This window comes from Paralichthys olivaceus, chromosome 5 (genome assembly GCF_024713975.1).
Source record: "Paralichthys olivaceus isolate ysfri-2021 chromosome 5, ASM2471397v2, whole genome shotgun sequence".
Taxonomy (NCBI): Eukaryota; Metazoa; Chordata; class Actinopteri; order Pleuronectiformes; family Paralichthyidae; genus Paralichthys; species Paralichthys olivaceus.
In genome coordinates this window covers 18,207,861-18,220,519 of record NC_091097.1, presented here as the reverse complement: position 1 = coordinate 18,220,519, position 12,659 = coordinate 18,207,861, and the positions used below count along the sequence as shown (strand labels likewise).

At 43.9% G+C, this 12,659-nt stretch overlaps 1 protein-coding gene across 1 annotated transcript; it reads left to right on the top strand.

The window, feature by feature from the left end:
* The first annotated feature begins 398 nt into the window (after positions 1-398).
* On the top strand, positions 399-9,285 carry nptxra (neuronal pentraxin receptor a). The gene is made up of 5 exons (XM_020105361.2): positions 399-1,410; positions 4,751-5,033; positions 5,118-5,359; positions 6,655-6,834; positions 7,084-9,285. The coding sequence occupies exons 1-5, from the start codon at positions 715-717 to the stop codon at positions 7,312-7,314; spliced, it is 1,632 nt and encodes a 543-aa protein (XP_019960920.1). The 5' UTR covers positions 399-714; the 3' UTR covers positions 7,315-9,285.
* Positions 9,286-12,659: the final 3,374 nt, after the last annotated feature.

Here is a 12,659-nt window from a genome sequence, read left to right as displayed (position 1 = left end):
AGGCACTTTACAAGTTGAGACCTTAGAGAAAACCAACAGATTGGGACTGTGGAGGGTCAGGAGCATCTGCCTCCACCGGTTGGGGTGAGAGGAGAGAAATGGAAGAGAGAAGGGTGGAAAAGAGGGGGGAGAAGAGAGAGAGAGCAAGTGTGTAACTGTCATATTAAAGCCCAGTCAGACATTAAAAAGAAATTAACAATAGGGACAGTTATCAATGTTATTATGCATAAATGATGGATTGAATGACATCAATAAATTGAGGTTGGAAAAAATTAGCTGCATAAAAACCACTCAATCAGATATCAGGCTCTCTCTCTCTCTCTCTCTCTCTCTGTGTGTGTGCGCGTGTCTCTATCTCTCGCTCTCTCCCTCTCTCTCCCTCTCTTGTATTAACTGGTATAACTGGAGACATGCGCGCTGAACAGGAGGAGGAGGAGGAGGTGTAACGCACCGTCTGCTCCTCATGTTCTGATCTTTTCATGATGGTGCAGAACTCTCATTTAATCACCGCCTGTTGTTGTGGGAAAGAAGCAAACTGAGGAGGTTTATTTCCCTGATCACGAGCACAGACATCATCGGACACTTTCCCTGCTGTTTTCAGAGCTTTTTTCAGTTTGGATCAGGATCATTCATCTCACAATTTTCAGGTAATCGATCGCCCCCCCCCCCCCCGCCGCCACCCTGAAGTTCATTGTTATCATCTTGGCCGCCGGGATGGTGGCCTTCATCGGAGCGGTTATCTGCATCATCGCGGCCGTCCACACCGGCTCCTCCAGGGCTGCCGCGGCACAGCAGCAGCCTACGACCGACAACCACTCGCTGTATCCGGACGTGGTGGCGCAGACTCCCGGGGGCTCCGCGGCCAGGCCCGGGTCTCTGGGCGCTCTCCATGGTTCTGAAACACCCGAGTCGGTGGCTCCCACTTTCAACATGGGGCTCGGTGGACCGGGGGGGGTCACCGGGCTCACCGGACACGACCCGGCGGTCAGCAGACTGATCTGCACGCCGATCCCCGCCGGGGACTGCAACCCGAAAAACTTTCAGCAACAAGCGGACGACCCGTCGCTGTACGCCGGCGAGGATTGGGGCTACCTCCGCACCACCGCGGAGGAGCTCCGGCAGACCGTCCTGCAGCAGAAAGACCAGATACTGACCGACCAGAGGACCATCCGAGAGCTGACGGGGAAACTATCCGAGTGTGAGAAGGGGCTGGACGGCGCGGAGAGACGCGGGAGCGCTGCTGGGCTGTGGGGCGGCACAGGCGCGGCGGAGGGGACGCACCTGGAGCGGATCATGGTGCGGGACAGCCCGGCGTCTGCGCCCGACGGTGCCCACCTGCTCACCGCCAGGGCTGTTGATGAGCTGGAGCAGGCGATCACTCAGCTCAAAGACCGCATAGAGAAACTGGAGGTAGGTAGAGAGCGCGGAAGATCACCCCAGCACATAGATCATCCTCTGCGTAAAACAATAACTGACAAGGGCCTCACTAATCCCCGGGAGCAGTCTATGATCTTTGAAGGATGAGATCTCCAGCTATATGTAAAAAGTAATTATCGCACTTGGCACTTAGAGCTGGATTTGTCTCTTCTCCACTCTGTGTTTATGGATTTCTGGGTAAGAATGAGAGCTTTGTGAAAACAAGGGTTTTAAATTTGGAGTTGCCCAAAAGGCTTTGTGTGTGATGTTGGATATTGGCAGCCAGATACAACATGGAGTAAAGCAAGTGATTAAATTAGTAAAAATGGAAAAACACAGCCCTGGAATATGACAAAAAGAAAACAAAGCATCTTCAATCTTTCAATATTTAGACGCATGAATTGATTGCTTTCGCCCCCTCATTTATCAAAGCCAAGACAAGACCGAGATGACTGTAGTAAGTACAGTAGGGGCAAGTAAACAGGCGTTGGGGGAGAGGGAGAGGGAAGAGGAGAGATGAGGATAAAGGGGGAGGAGGAAGAGGGGCAGCAGCAGCAGCAGCAGCAGCAGCAGCAGCAGTGAAAGGAGGAGGGGGAGGAGAGAGGAGTAACATGAATCCTCCTCTTATCGGACCAGAATCCGATGATGTACAACCTCATTTTTAGCTCCAGAAATTCCATCCATAATTCACCAGGTGCCTATATTAACTGAAAGCCCAGATCCAAAGCGTTCTCCTCTGCAGGAGAGTCACTCCACACTCAGTAGGAGTCTATCTAGGACATGTTACGGGTCATTTAGAGGCACCACTCTGTTTTCCCATATCCCCACCATCACATGAAAAACTCAATAATGCCTGAATCCAATCTCCGTGTGGGACAGAGTACGATGCGAATGGATTTCACAGGTCTCAGTGTGACATTTCAAAGTAAAGCTGAGTATTTTCCTCGCCCTCGCTCTGCCTGTTCTACCATTCAAGTCACGTTTCTGTGTACAAGAGCTACTTGGCCTACTTCAGAAACACAGTGTGGTGTTTACATCAGATCCTGAATACACAAGAAGAGCGTTCATCTGGGAATACTAGTCAGGTCAAATAACTGTGTTGAATTTCTTACTTCTTCATGCCTGCGGTCCACTAGTTGTCCACAAGGACAGAATATTCACAGGCCTCACTCATGAGAATCCAATTACACACCAGCCTCATTTTTATTCCTGCCTGTTTCACAATTAGCAGTAACATCTCGTCCGATGTGTGAACGTGCTGTCAGTGGTTTTCCCATTTTCAAGCATGTTTTTGTCTTGCGTCATCGGTGCGGTTTCCACCAGCAGCTCAGTGACAGAAAGCTCTCGGTGATATAAAGCTGATCCAGCTCCACTGTGCTGATCCACTGCACTCTGCTTTCTATAGGAGGATATTTGAATGCAGGATCATTATCTTCCAGCCAAATGTATTGTCCTTTATCAATGATATAGTCTTTACAACTGTTTAAATGAAAAATGATTGTGTCTTTTACTGGTGTACAGGCGAATATAAGGGACTGCAGCACCTTTTGAGGTCATGAAGCATCTGGAATTCAAATTCAATAATTAATTACCGTGCAGGTTTTGTTTTATTTAGCGCCTCAAACGGGGAAAATTGCATAAATTACAATCTAAGAAAATTTGCATAAAAATGAGAAGGACGTAATTTGATGACTTAAGGACTGTAAGGCAGATATAAAAGGTAACGTAATGAGGAAGATAAGAAAGATGTAATGGTTCCCAGGGGACGAATCTGAGCGACTTCGATGAGCATTTTTCCTGCAGAATCAGAGGTTAGCATTTCCGCTCATCCTGAGATATGTCTCAACATCCAGAAATGATGTGGTGCTTAACATTATGCGTTAACTGAATTATCATAGAAAAGCTGAAACAAATCATCAAATCACATTAACATTCAAAATTACACATGAAAATACAATCAACACACAGATATAAGAAGGTGTGAGTGGCTTGTTGCATGATACTGATATATTTACACCCACACATGATGTTTATTTTGTATATATATATATATATATATACAGGTTTTCATGTGAAAGAGGATATTGTAATTTTTACACGTTTGTTTGGATGAACTGAGAATGTGCAATCCATCATTTATGAAAAAAGGGGACCTGACCTCTGACCTCATCGTTTCAGTGAGTTATTTTCACACAGCAGTTACCACTATAGGAAGCCATTACTCTTTGTATCATCTTAAAAGCGTGGTTGAGGTACATGAGCTATTATGTATTGTTCAAAACATGAGTATGTGCCTGATATTCTCTGTTTGAATCCTTCTGTGATACGTCTCGGCTGCAAACTGAAAAACAATATTCATGGTGGATACGCTGGACCATGTCGGTTTTAGGCATTTTGCTGCAGAGTCTGTATTTTCCCACATTTCTTCCCTTGTGGGTTTTTTTTTCAGTGCGGTATTATGCGGAGAAGCAGAGCAATTTGTTGTTGGCTGAAATTATTCATTTTCTTGGCAGCATTTCTGACTTTCAGTTATTTGTTGTGTTATACTTAATTGAAAAGGTCCTTGGAGACATGGGACGACTCAGTTTAATCAAGATCTGCTCAGTAAGCGAAAACTCCTGTATTTAACACTTCTACTCGTTCTTGTTTTCTTTGAGAAAGTTTTCATCACAAGAGATTTAAAGAGGCTATAATCTGTATTTTTATACAATGCAATGTGACAATGTTCGCTAATGAGACTATACACAACTACTGACTGGATCTACAGCTCCCCTTGGCTTTAGAGAGCTTATTCAACTCATTGATCGGATGTCGAGCCCATAACTTCACTGCTCTGGTTCACGCTCATCACTCTCACGGCTCCATCATGGCTGTTTCCTGTGAAAAACAAAAATCCCCATCAGCAGCTGACACAAGAGAAACTGCTCAGCCCATATTGGTCCAATGGTAACAAACTCTGCCTACTCACATCTCTAAAGCCCACAAATCAACATGGTGTATCTACTCTGTGTCACTGTGTCACTGTGACCAAGCCAAGAAACAGACTAAAATAGTCTGTTCCCACCACTTTTCCTTGAAGTAAAACATTATGTTACATAGTGAAACCTTATTAAATTAGCCTCTAGTTGTATCCCCAGGCTCAATCTAATCTTTCAGAGAAATTACTTATTAATTGGGTCTAATTTTGCCTCTCAGAGTCTCGCACCCAGCACATAATGAGAGCGAACTGCAGGTAAACACTGCAGCAAGTGGAGCGAGTATGTTTCTGTGTTTTCTTGGACTGTAAAACCCACACAGCTCTCCAGTTTTAATCCTTTGTCTCCCTCCTCTGCAGTCAGACATTGGCCCATTTCCTCACAACCAGACGGACGGCAGTATTTCAGGAGCGCCAGAGGAAGGCGGGATGTCTGGCGGCCAAGAGAGGTCGGCAGATCCCGGGCACAAAGCTGGTGCTGACAGGCCCTGGAGGATGGAAGACTTGGAGGGAGAGCTGGAGAGGAAGGTGGAGCTGCTGGAGAAAGAGAGAAAAGCCCTCAGGCTGGAAACTGAGAAACACAGGCAGGAAATCGACCGAGGCCTCAGTAAACTGCAGCACCGACTCTCAGGACTGGAGGAAGGTAAGTCAAAGAAAGGAAATACCTAAAAAGAATCAGATGAATAAATGAGAAAAGCAAAAATTCAAGCTGTTTCTCATCTCCCAGGTGTCTCTGGACATTCCTTCCCTGACGGCTACAGACTGTCCTTCCCAACACGGACAAACTACATGTACGCTGCTGTGAGACACTCCATCCCGAAGCTGCGGGCCTTCACCCTCTGTCTGTGGCTGCGGCCCACAGAGGGAGGCATCGGGACGCCTCTGTCTTACGCTGTCCCCGAGCAGCCCAATGAACTGGTGCTGCTGCAAGGCCTGCACACCCCCACAGAGTTACTCATCAATGACAAGGTACTGCATCAGCCTGTGCTTCAGCTTCAGGGGACCGGGGATGTACTGTGTATCTGTCCTGACCTTACTATGGGGTCCAAATTTGGATAACAGATTTTTTACATTTACATAAAGTCATACAGAAAATGATTTATGGATAAAATACTTTAAAAACATGAACACATCTTCTTTTGCGTTTTCTGCAACTTTAATAAATGCAAAATGTTATATATAAATATTAAATATTGTCAATTACATTTGATCAAATACCGTATGGGCAGGTTATTTAAATTACATAAGGAGGTCCATATGCAGTAAGTTTGTACACTTTGACATGTGTACTAAATATGAACTAAATATATATTGATGCAAATTCTTCAATGAGTGTCAACATGTTCATGTAATACACAACAATGTAGAATTTGTCAGGAAGCTGCAGTCGTGCAGCCACAGAAACATTTGGATTAGGAATTTGTAACAAAATGACTGGGACCATTTTTTGTAATATCTCAATATCTTTTTAACAAAAATTGGAATCGGACACAAAAGATGATCTCACTGTTCATAAAGTTCGTGATACTCACAGATACTGAATCTGAGAGTCTGCAGTACTAATATGTGGGAGATATACTATAAGAGGCTCATCCACTTTTTGGATTTTCAACAGTTATAGTGTATATAAAACCCATTCTAGCCTTGATTAGGATTTCATATCTACTGCAGCAGAAGAAGTGCCCTCTATTAGCATACAAATAAGAGAACAAATCAAATGAAACAGCCACTTTAGCAGACAAGCTTAAAAGCCTAATTTGCACATTTAAATGACAAACTAAGGTTCCACCCTGACAGCTATGCAGGGTGGTGTAGAGTGCTGTGGCTATAGGTGTAATTCAATAAGGTCATTATGGTAATAGATGCCTGAAGGAAAAGCCATGTGTCCTTGGAGACAGCACAATGTCTTTGGAACCAGGAAAACCTGAAAGACTCTTGGCCCTGTTCACACTCGGCATTGACATGTCCCGTGGGCGAGTCAATCACTGAAGGAAAGCTCTGAGTACTGATGTGCACTGAAAACGCAGCGAGGACAGATCCAATCATTCAGGAAACTTTCAGGGCTGGTGCATGTTCTTTTTGTGGTGTGCATGTGTCCTGGGCCACACTGAAGAACCGCAGATGTCCGCTAACTCGGTTGTAATCACGTCAGCTTGCTTTGGCCGGACGTCTGACGTTTTTTTATTTCAAATACAACACACTCATGTCTGACAATACAAAAATCTACTTTATCCAAACTTTGTCTTTGCTCTTTCCTTTCCTAGGTGGCGCAGTTACCTCTGAACCTCACCCGAGGCAGCTGGCAGCACATCTGTGTGAGCTGGAGCCAGAAGGGGGGAGTCTGGCAGGCCTACCAGGGGGGAAAGCTGAGGGGCGAGGGGCACGCGCTGGCCAGCGGACATCACATCAGACCTGGGGGAGTCCTCATACTGGGGCAGGAGCAGGTGAATGTGTGAAAGAGTGAATGAAGGGACTGAGTTTGAAGTGATTGGAGGCCAATAAGACAGCTTTAGGAACAAGAAGAGATTTAACACCTGCACCTGTGGCTTCACTTCAGACTTCTCCATGAGCTAAACATATATATACAATGAATAAACAACAGCTTGAGCTTTAACAGACACTGGAAATTAGATTCTGTTTAGTTTAGAGCACAGTTCTAAATGTTGAGATGAACAACACCTCTTTCTCTCCAGGATTCCCTCGGGGGAGGATTTGACTCATCCCAGGCTCTGGTTGGAGAGTTGTCTCAGGTGGGCCTCTGGGACCGGGTCCTGTCCTCGAGCCAGGTGGCCAGCTTGGCTCGCTGTGGCAGAGTCGCCCAGGGGAGCGTGGCCCCCTGGACGGAGAGCGGGGTTAGGGTTTATGGCGGAGCCAGCAAGGACCCGGGGGAGCCGTGTGCTAAACACAGCAGGAGCTCTCAGTGACGGACAGGGAGCGGCTTTGAGGAGAGGGATGCGAGAGAAAGGCCTGGATGGGGGGTAAAGCTGTAGCCATTTGAAAACACAAGGATTCCATCTGTCCAATGTTAGCACTGCTACGAGACGCTCTCACCAACTCTGTGGCATTGGACTGACAAGAGGGTAAATAATGGAAATGCTGGGTTAACATATCTGTCCAGCACTTAGTGATTAAATAGCTAAGAAGCTTCCATTAGCAATATCTTAATTAAAGGTTTTAAATTATTTAAATTTTCCGACCAGGTCGTGCACCGTTAAACACTTTAAAACACAACACAAGAAAGTGTGAAGGTACTTAAAGGCACATTTTGTGATTGGATAGAGTCAGGCTGGAGCTGTATAACCTGGCTTTAGATTCCCCAGATCGGTAGCATTATAAGTATTTAACTTGACAAGAAGGAAATTGAGTTTTTGTTATTGATAATAAACTTTTTTTAAATTACTCAGATTAGAGCAGAAAATCAAAACTGTGCAGAAATGAGCTGAGGCTGTAATAAATTCAAAGAGCTGTTCCCAGCTGTTGCAGCCTGCGAGCTCTTGACCTCCACCACAGCTGCCATAAGTTGAGCCAGCTGATATCCCTCCGTGACCAGCGGGCGCAGACTGGAGTTAATTAAGGGCTGTTAAAGCTTTACAGTTGGGAGTCAAGGTAAGGTGATGAAAAATGTTGCAGCAAGTGGAGGGAATGTTAAACAGGCGTAGATGACGAAAGAGAGAGGAAAGAGGAGGGAAAGTCGGATGGATCGGGCTCTTGTTTGGAGCGATGCTACATTGTTTTCACCTCTGCATGAGTTATTCATATACTTGTAATGTCTTGCCACTGCGATGTGTCGCTCACCAGTTTCACAGAGGAGGACAGTGCCTCATGAATCAACGCCTTGGCGGCTGTACTTTCTGTTCGTGTACGAAGGCCTGAGGGTCTCTTTTGTTCTGTAAATGAGCTACGGAATAAATCTAAAACAAGTCATGTAATCCCTAAGGAAAACAGAATGGTGCATCTCCACATTTCTTGACAATCTTCTGGCCCATTTATGTCATTCTGCAAAGAAACGTTCGGCTTTTTCTTGGAGTAAAGTTTAAATTCACGATCTTCATTCACAATTTTACTTTCAGATCATCATGATTCACCCACAGTTGTGAATATCGACTGTTTTACACATGCAACCACTCAACAAACTGTCACCTCCAGCTTTTCCAAGCTGAGTTGTACAGTATGTTTGCATCCAGTCTGATCGTCTTGTTTTTTGTTTTTTACTGCAAACACATCAGACAGTTATTCTCATCTGTTCTATGACACATGCTGTTCGGTACAGATTGTTCATTTCAACATTTCTTGCTCACAGCATAAAAAATAATCCTTAGTGGAAAGTGCCTGTCAGGGTGTTTGTACCCATGTAAACAAATCATCAAACGCATCCTACCGATGAAAAAATTCTCACTGTGAGATATTTTGAACTCATTAAGCATCAGTGTCTCTGTGGATTCCCCCGGTGGTTTTGTTTTTAGGATTTAAGGGGTTTGACAAAACATTTGAAATCGCAGACGCAGGACTTAAAGCTGATGCTGAATCAGGCCAAAAATAATCTCGGGTGCTTTGATGATGCCTCTGAGTCTGCAGTGTTATGATCAATATATATGCCTGGTGTCTGTTCAGCTCGTGTCAGAGCTTTTTGGGGCTTTTTGATAGTGGTGCAGCATTTTTACGTTCATGATTATTGAAACTGAAGCTTTCTAACTCTTATCGGCAACGTTTGTCTTTTCTTACATGACTATTCAGTTTGTTTTTTTTACTGTATGCATCGGATTCTGTCTATTTTCATGTTGTTGTTTGTGTAAATATTGTGCGTCTGTGTCTTGTACGGTGTTGTACTGTTCTGAATATGAGTCGTGTGCAAACCTCCAATCTTTAATAAAGTCTTAATTTTTAGACGTAAAGAACGTGGTTGTTTTCTCCGTGACCTTGAGCTGCTTCACAAAGCACTGAGATCAGTGAATCTGTAATAGTCTCTCTGTTATTCAGGGACACACACACAAACAAGCACACGTCAACAAACAAAACCTATTGAGGCACCGATCCCTCCCTCAGTAAAAGTGCTTTCCAGGCTTGACAAGAAAAATAATTATTTCAATGTCAGAAACAAAGCATCAGTGGTTCTCAGAGGCCTCTGTTCATTCATGTTAAGAGCAAATTAAAAGGAGAGACTTCAAGGAGAGGAGCCTCCTCCCTCTGGTGCTGCAGCTGCATAAAAACACAACGAGTTACGAGTAAATGAAACATCTGAAACAGTAAATGTGTTGTGACTCAGCTTCTCGTCTAGATGGTAAAGAAACAGGTTGAATCTCTGCAGCACATGTTTTAGAGGCACAGGGAGTTCAGGACGCCAGGTTTAATGGAAGTCTAACTACACTGTGTTCTAAATCTATTGATGTCAATGGGCTGTGAACAAAAACATGTGGTTTCTCAGTGATGTTGCTGGAAGATGGAGATTTTAATAACATGCACAGTACACAGACGACTTCTGCTCGGCCGCAAACAAACGAGAGAAACAAGATTTCTAAACGAAACAACTGGTTCTACCACCAATGTTGTATATTTTACAATACTACTACAATAATCTGGATATATCCACTAATTTCAGAGTAAAAGAGATAAAGTTAATGTTTTATCTAAACCAAAGTGTAATAAAAATAAAGGTTTTGCATTGGTTTTGATGCTTCAGACTGTTGCCTGTGGCGGTTGCTTGGAGCAGAGGAATAATGAGTATTTCATGAAATCCCATAATAAGTCAAATAAATCAGCAGTGTAATCTTTCAAATACTGCAGGTATCATGTTGTATTGCATTAAACCGTATCTTTGAGTCATCAGCCTGTAATCTCCATGTCTCCACTTTGCCTGTATTAAAATAGACACATCCAATTCTCACTCTCCCGCCTGTGTGTCATTCTCACCCTCCTCATCTTCTCACTCCCCCTCTCCTCCTCTCAGTGGCAGACACTGCATCCCCCTCTCCGCTCCCTCTCTGCCACCTGCTCTTCACTCAATCCCTGCATCCCTCATGTCGCTTTTCTCCTCCATTCCTTCAGCCGGGCGATCTTCACACAGCTCCCGACCAAAACAAGACACACACACAGCACCACAGATGTTCTGATATAATTTTTCTTCTTTCCCAATACCCAGTCTGATACCTGGACTTTGCATATCCGCTGATACAGAGTGGTGATGCAATACCTCTGCATTTAAGAAAACGTAACTTGTATATCATGTATTTTAATGCTACTAAATCAGTATGAAAGTGATGATTGCTAAACCCTTTGAAAAACAAACAGAGAATGAAAACTTATTTTATTACCTAGTTAAACTGTCATGACTGAAATAATAAATACAGGAATGCACGACAGTTACTTCATTTTGAATAGCTGTTAACGTGCAGACATATTTTATCAAACAAAATAAAATCTTTAAGTTGAAACAGTACCTCTCTGTTTGACTTGTGGGGTGAGATAATACCACATTCGATAGCTCTGGCTAATGCTGCAGTATATCTGCTGTTTTGAAGCAGCGAAGAAGGAGTTTCCAGGTGAAACTAAAATACTTTGAAGACATGGTATTGGATCGTTATATAGATTTCGCAGATGAAGGACCTGGTGCTTTCATCAGTATCGGAGGCTGGTGTCGGTATCGGGACATCTCTGCACAGCACGAGGCTCAGGGGCTCGGGACTTAGGTTATAATCAGTCTCACACACTCGTACACAGTAACGAGGTTAGCAGGACTTTGACTCAGTTTACTCCTAAGTTGTGTGACACCAACCAGCTGACTGTGAGTGTCTGGCACGAGCGGGAGAGCCGCTGATAGACTTAAGTTGTAAGTCCATTACTAAGAGAGAGGACTGCGTGAACACACTGTGCTGAGTTGTGTCTTATCCACTGGAATAGTTGAACAGATTGACTCAGGCTAATTGGAGATTACAGATCTTGCTGCTGTCTCGTTCTATACCTCTCAGTGCTGGTGTATTGCCTCTTTCCACAGTCAGTCACCGGATGGCTCATCATTTCATCACCATTGTGTGCACAAGGCCCCCGAGAGAAAATCAGAAAAATCAAAAAATGATGTTGACGTGACTTATGTCTCGCGGTGGAGAAGCAGAGATAAATGGATTCGCTTTTAAATCCCTACTCATATGGCTCGTTGTTTTGACAAATCGTACAAGCTTGTGCTCTTCAGTTTTAGTCCACAGTTTCCTGACATGTCTGTAGAGATGATAGATTTGAGACATCGATCCTTAGGTTGCCCGTCAGTCAGTACGTAACAGCTTTTGGAGCGTTGGGTGTTAATTTCTTTCTTTCTTCCAAGGCAGCAGTAGAAAAACAAATTCAGTGTGTGATCAATTCAGATCTCCTCTTCTCAATTTATGGGTTTTTTTCTGCTTTAGCAACTCAAACAAAGACATCACACTATTAACTTTGCTTTTCTCACTGAATCACAAAAAGCTCCGGTGGAGTGGCAGCCTGCAGCATCGGGCGTAATCAGACAGTAATGGATGCACTGGCTGCAGCAGGGATTTAACCTGTGACCTTCCAGTTCCTGTAAAAACCTCTATGATCACCAGGCCGACCATATTTAGCATTCAATACTTCTCATCCACGGGCAGGGGATGATATTCCCTGTTGGATTACTCATCCCTATCTAATCCATAATGTTCCATCTAGGAACACATTGTAATCCCGTAATCCTTGGAATGGATGGTCCAACAAACACGGAAAAAGAACTCTCAGGCAATACTAACTCAAAAAGATGAAACAGTTTATTCTGGTTGTCTTTAACCTCCTTCACAGTGAATCTCAGTCTGGAAGTGTTGCCTCTTTTTTTTCCCTTTTTAATCAGATATTCAGCATAGAAGCAGCTTTTTACTCTCCTTGTTAGCTGTGTGTGTGTGTGTGTGTGTGTGTGTGTGTGTGTGGCTCTGCTGGGAATTCACTTCAGGGGGAGAAACGATTCATTTACAGCCGCAGTAAATATTGATTGAACTTTCCCATTGGAAATTAAGTAATATATTTTCACTTTAGTTTTATATATTTTTCATGCTCTTGCAGTAGAGATCGCAAACTGTAAAATTCTTCTACTTGCACAGGATTTCCACACAGATTTAGAGTTCAGGAGCCGAGCACACTGATTTCTACATTACCAATAACTGTCCAGTGTGACTCCTGATGAAAGACACTGTGTAGATGCTTTGTCTAATAATGGTAAATCCTGACCATGTGCAAGGTCTTCAGTTTATAGACATTTTAAGGATTATCACTATTCACA

Coding starts and splice junctions, on each gene's coding strand:
- nptxra (XM_020105361.2), top strand. CDS start 715: ATGGTGGCCTTCATCGGAGCGGTTATCTGCATCATCGCGGCCGTCCAC. Junction 5,360..6,654: donor AGTTACTCATCAATGACAAG/GTACTGCATCAG, acceptor TTCCTTTCCTAG/GTGGCGCAGTTACCTCTGAA. Junction 6,835..7,083: donor TCATACTGGGGCAGGAGCAG/GTGAATGTGTGA, acceptor CTTTCTCTCCAG/GATTCCCTCGGGGGAGGATT.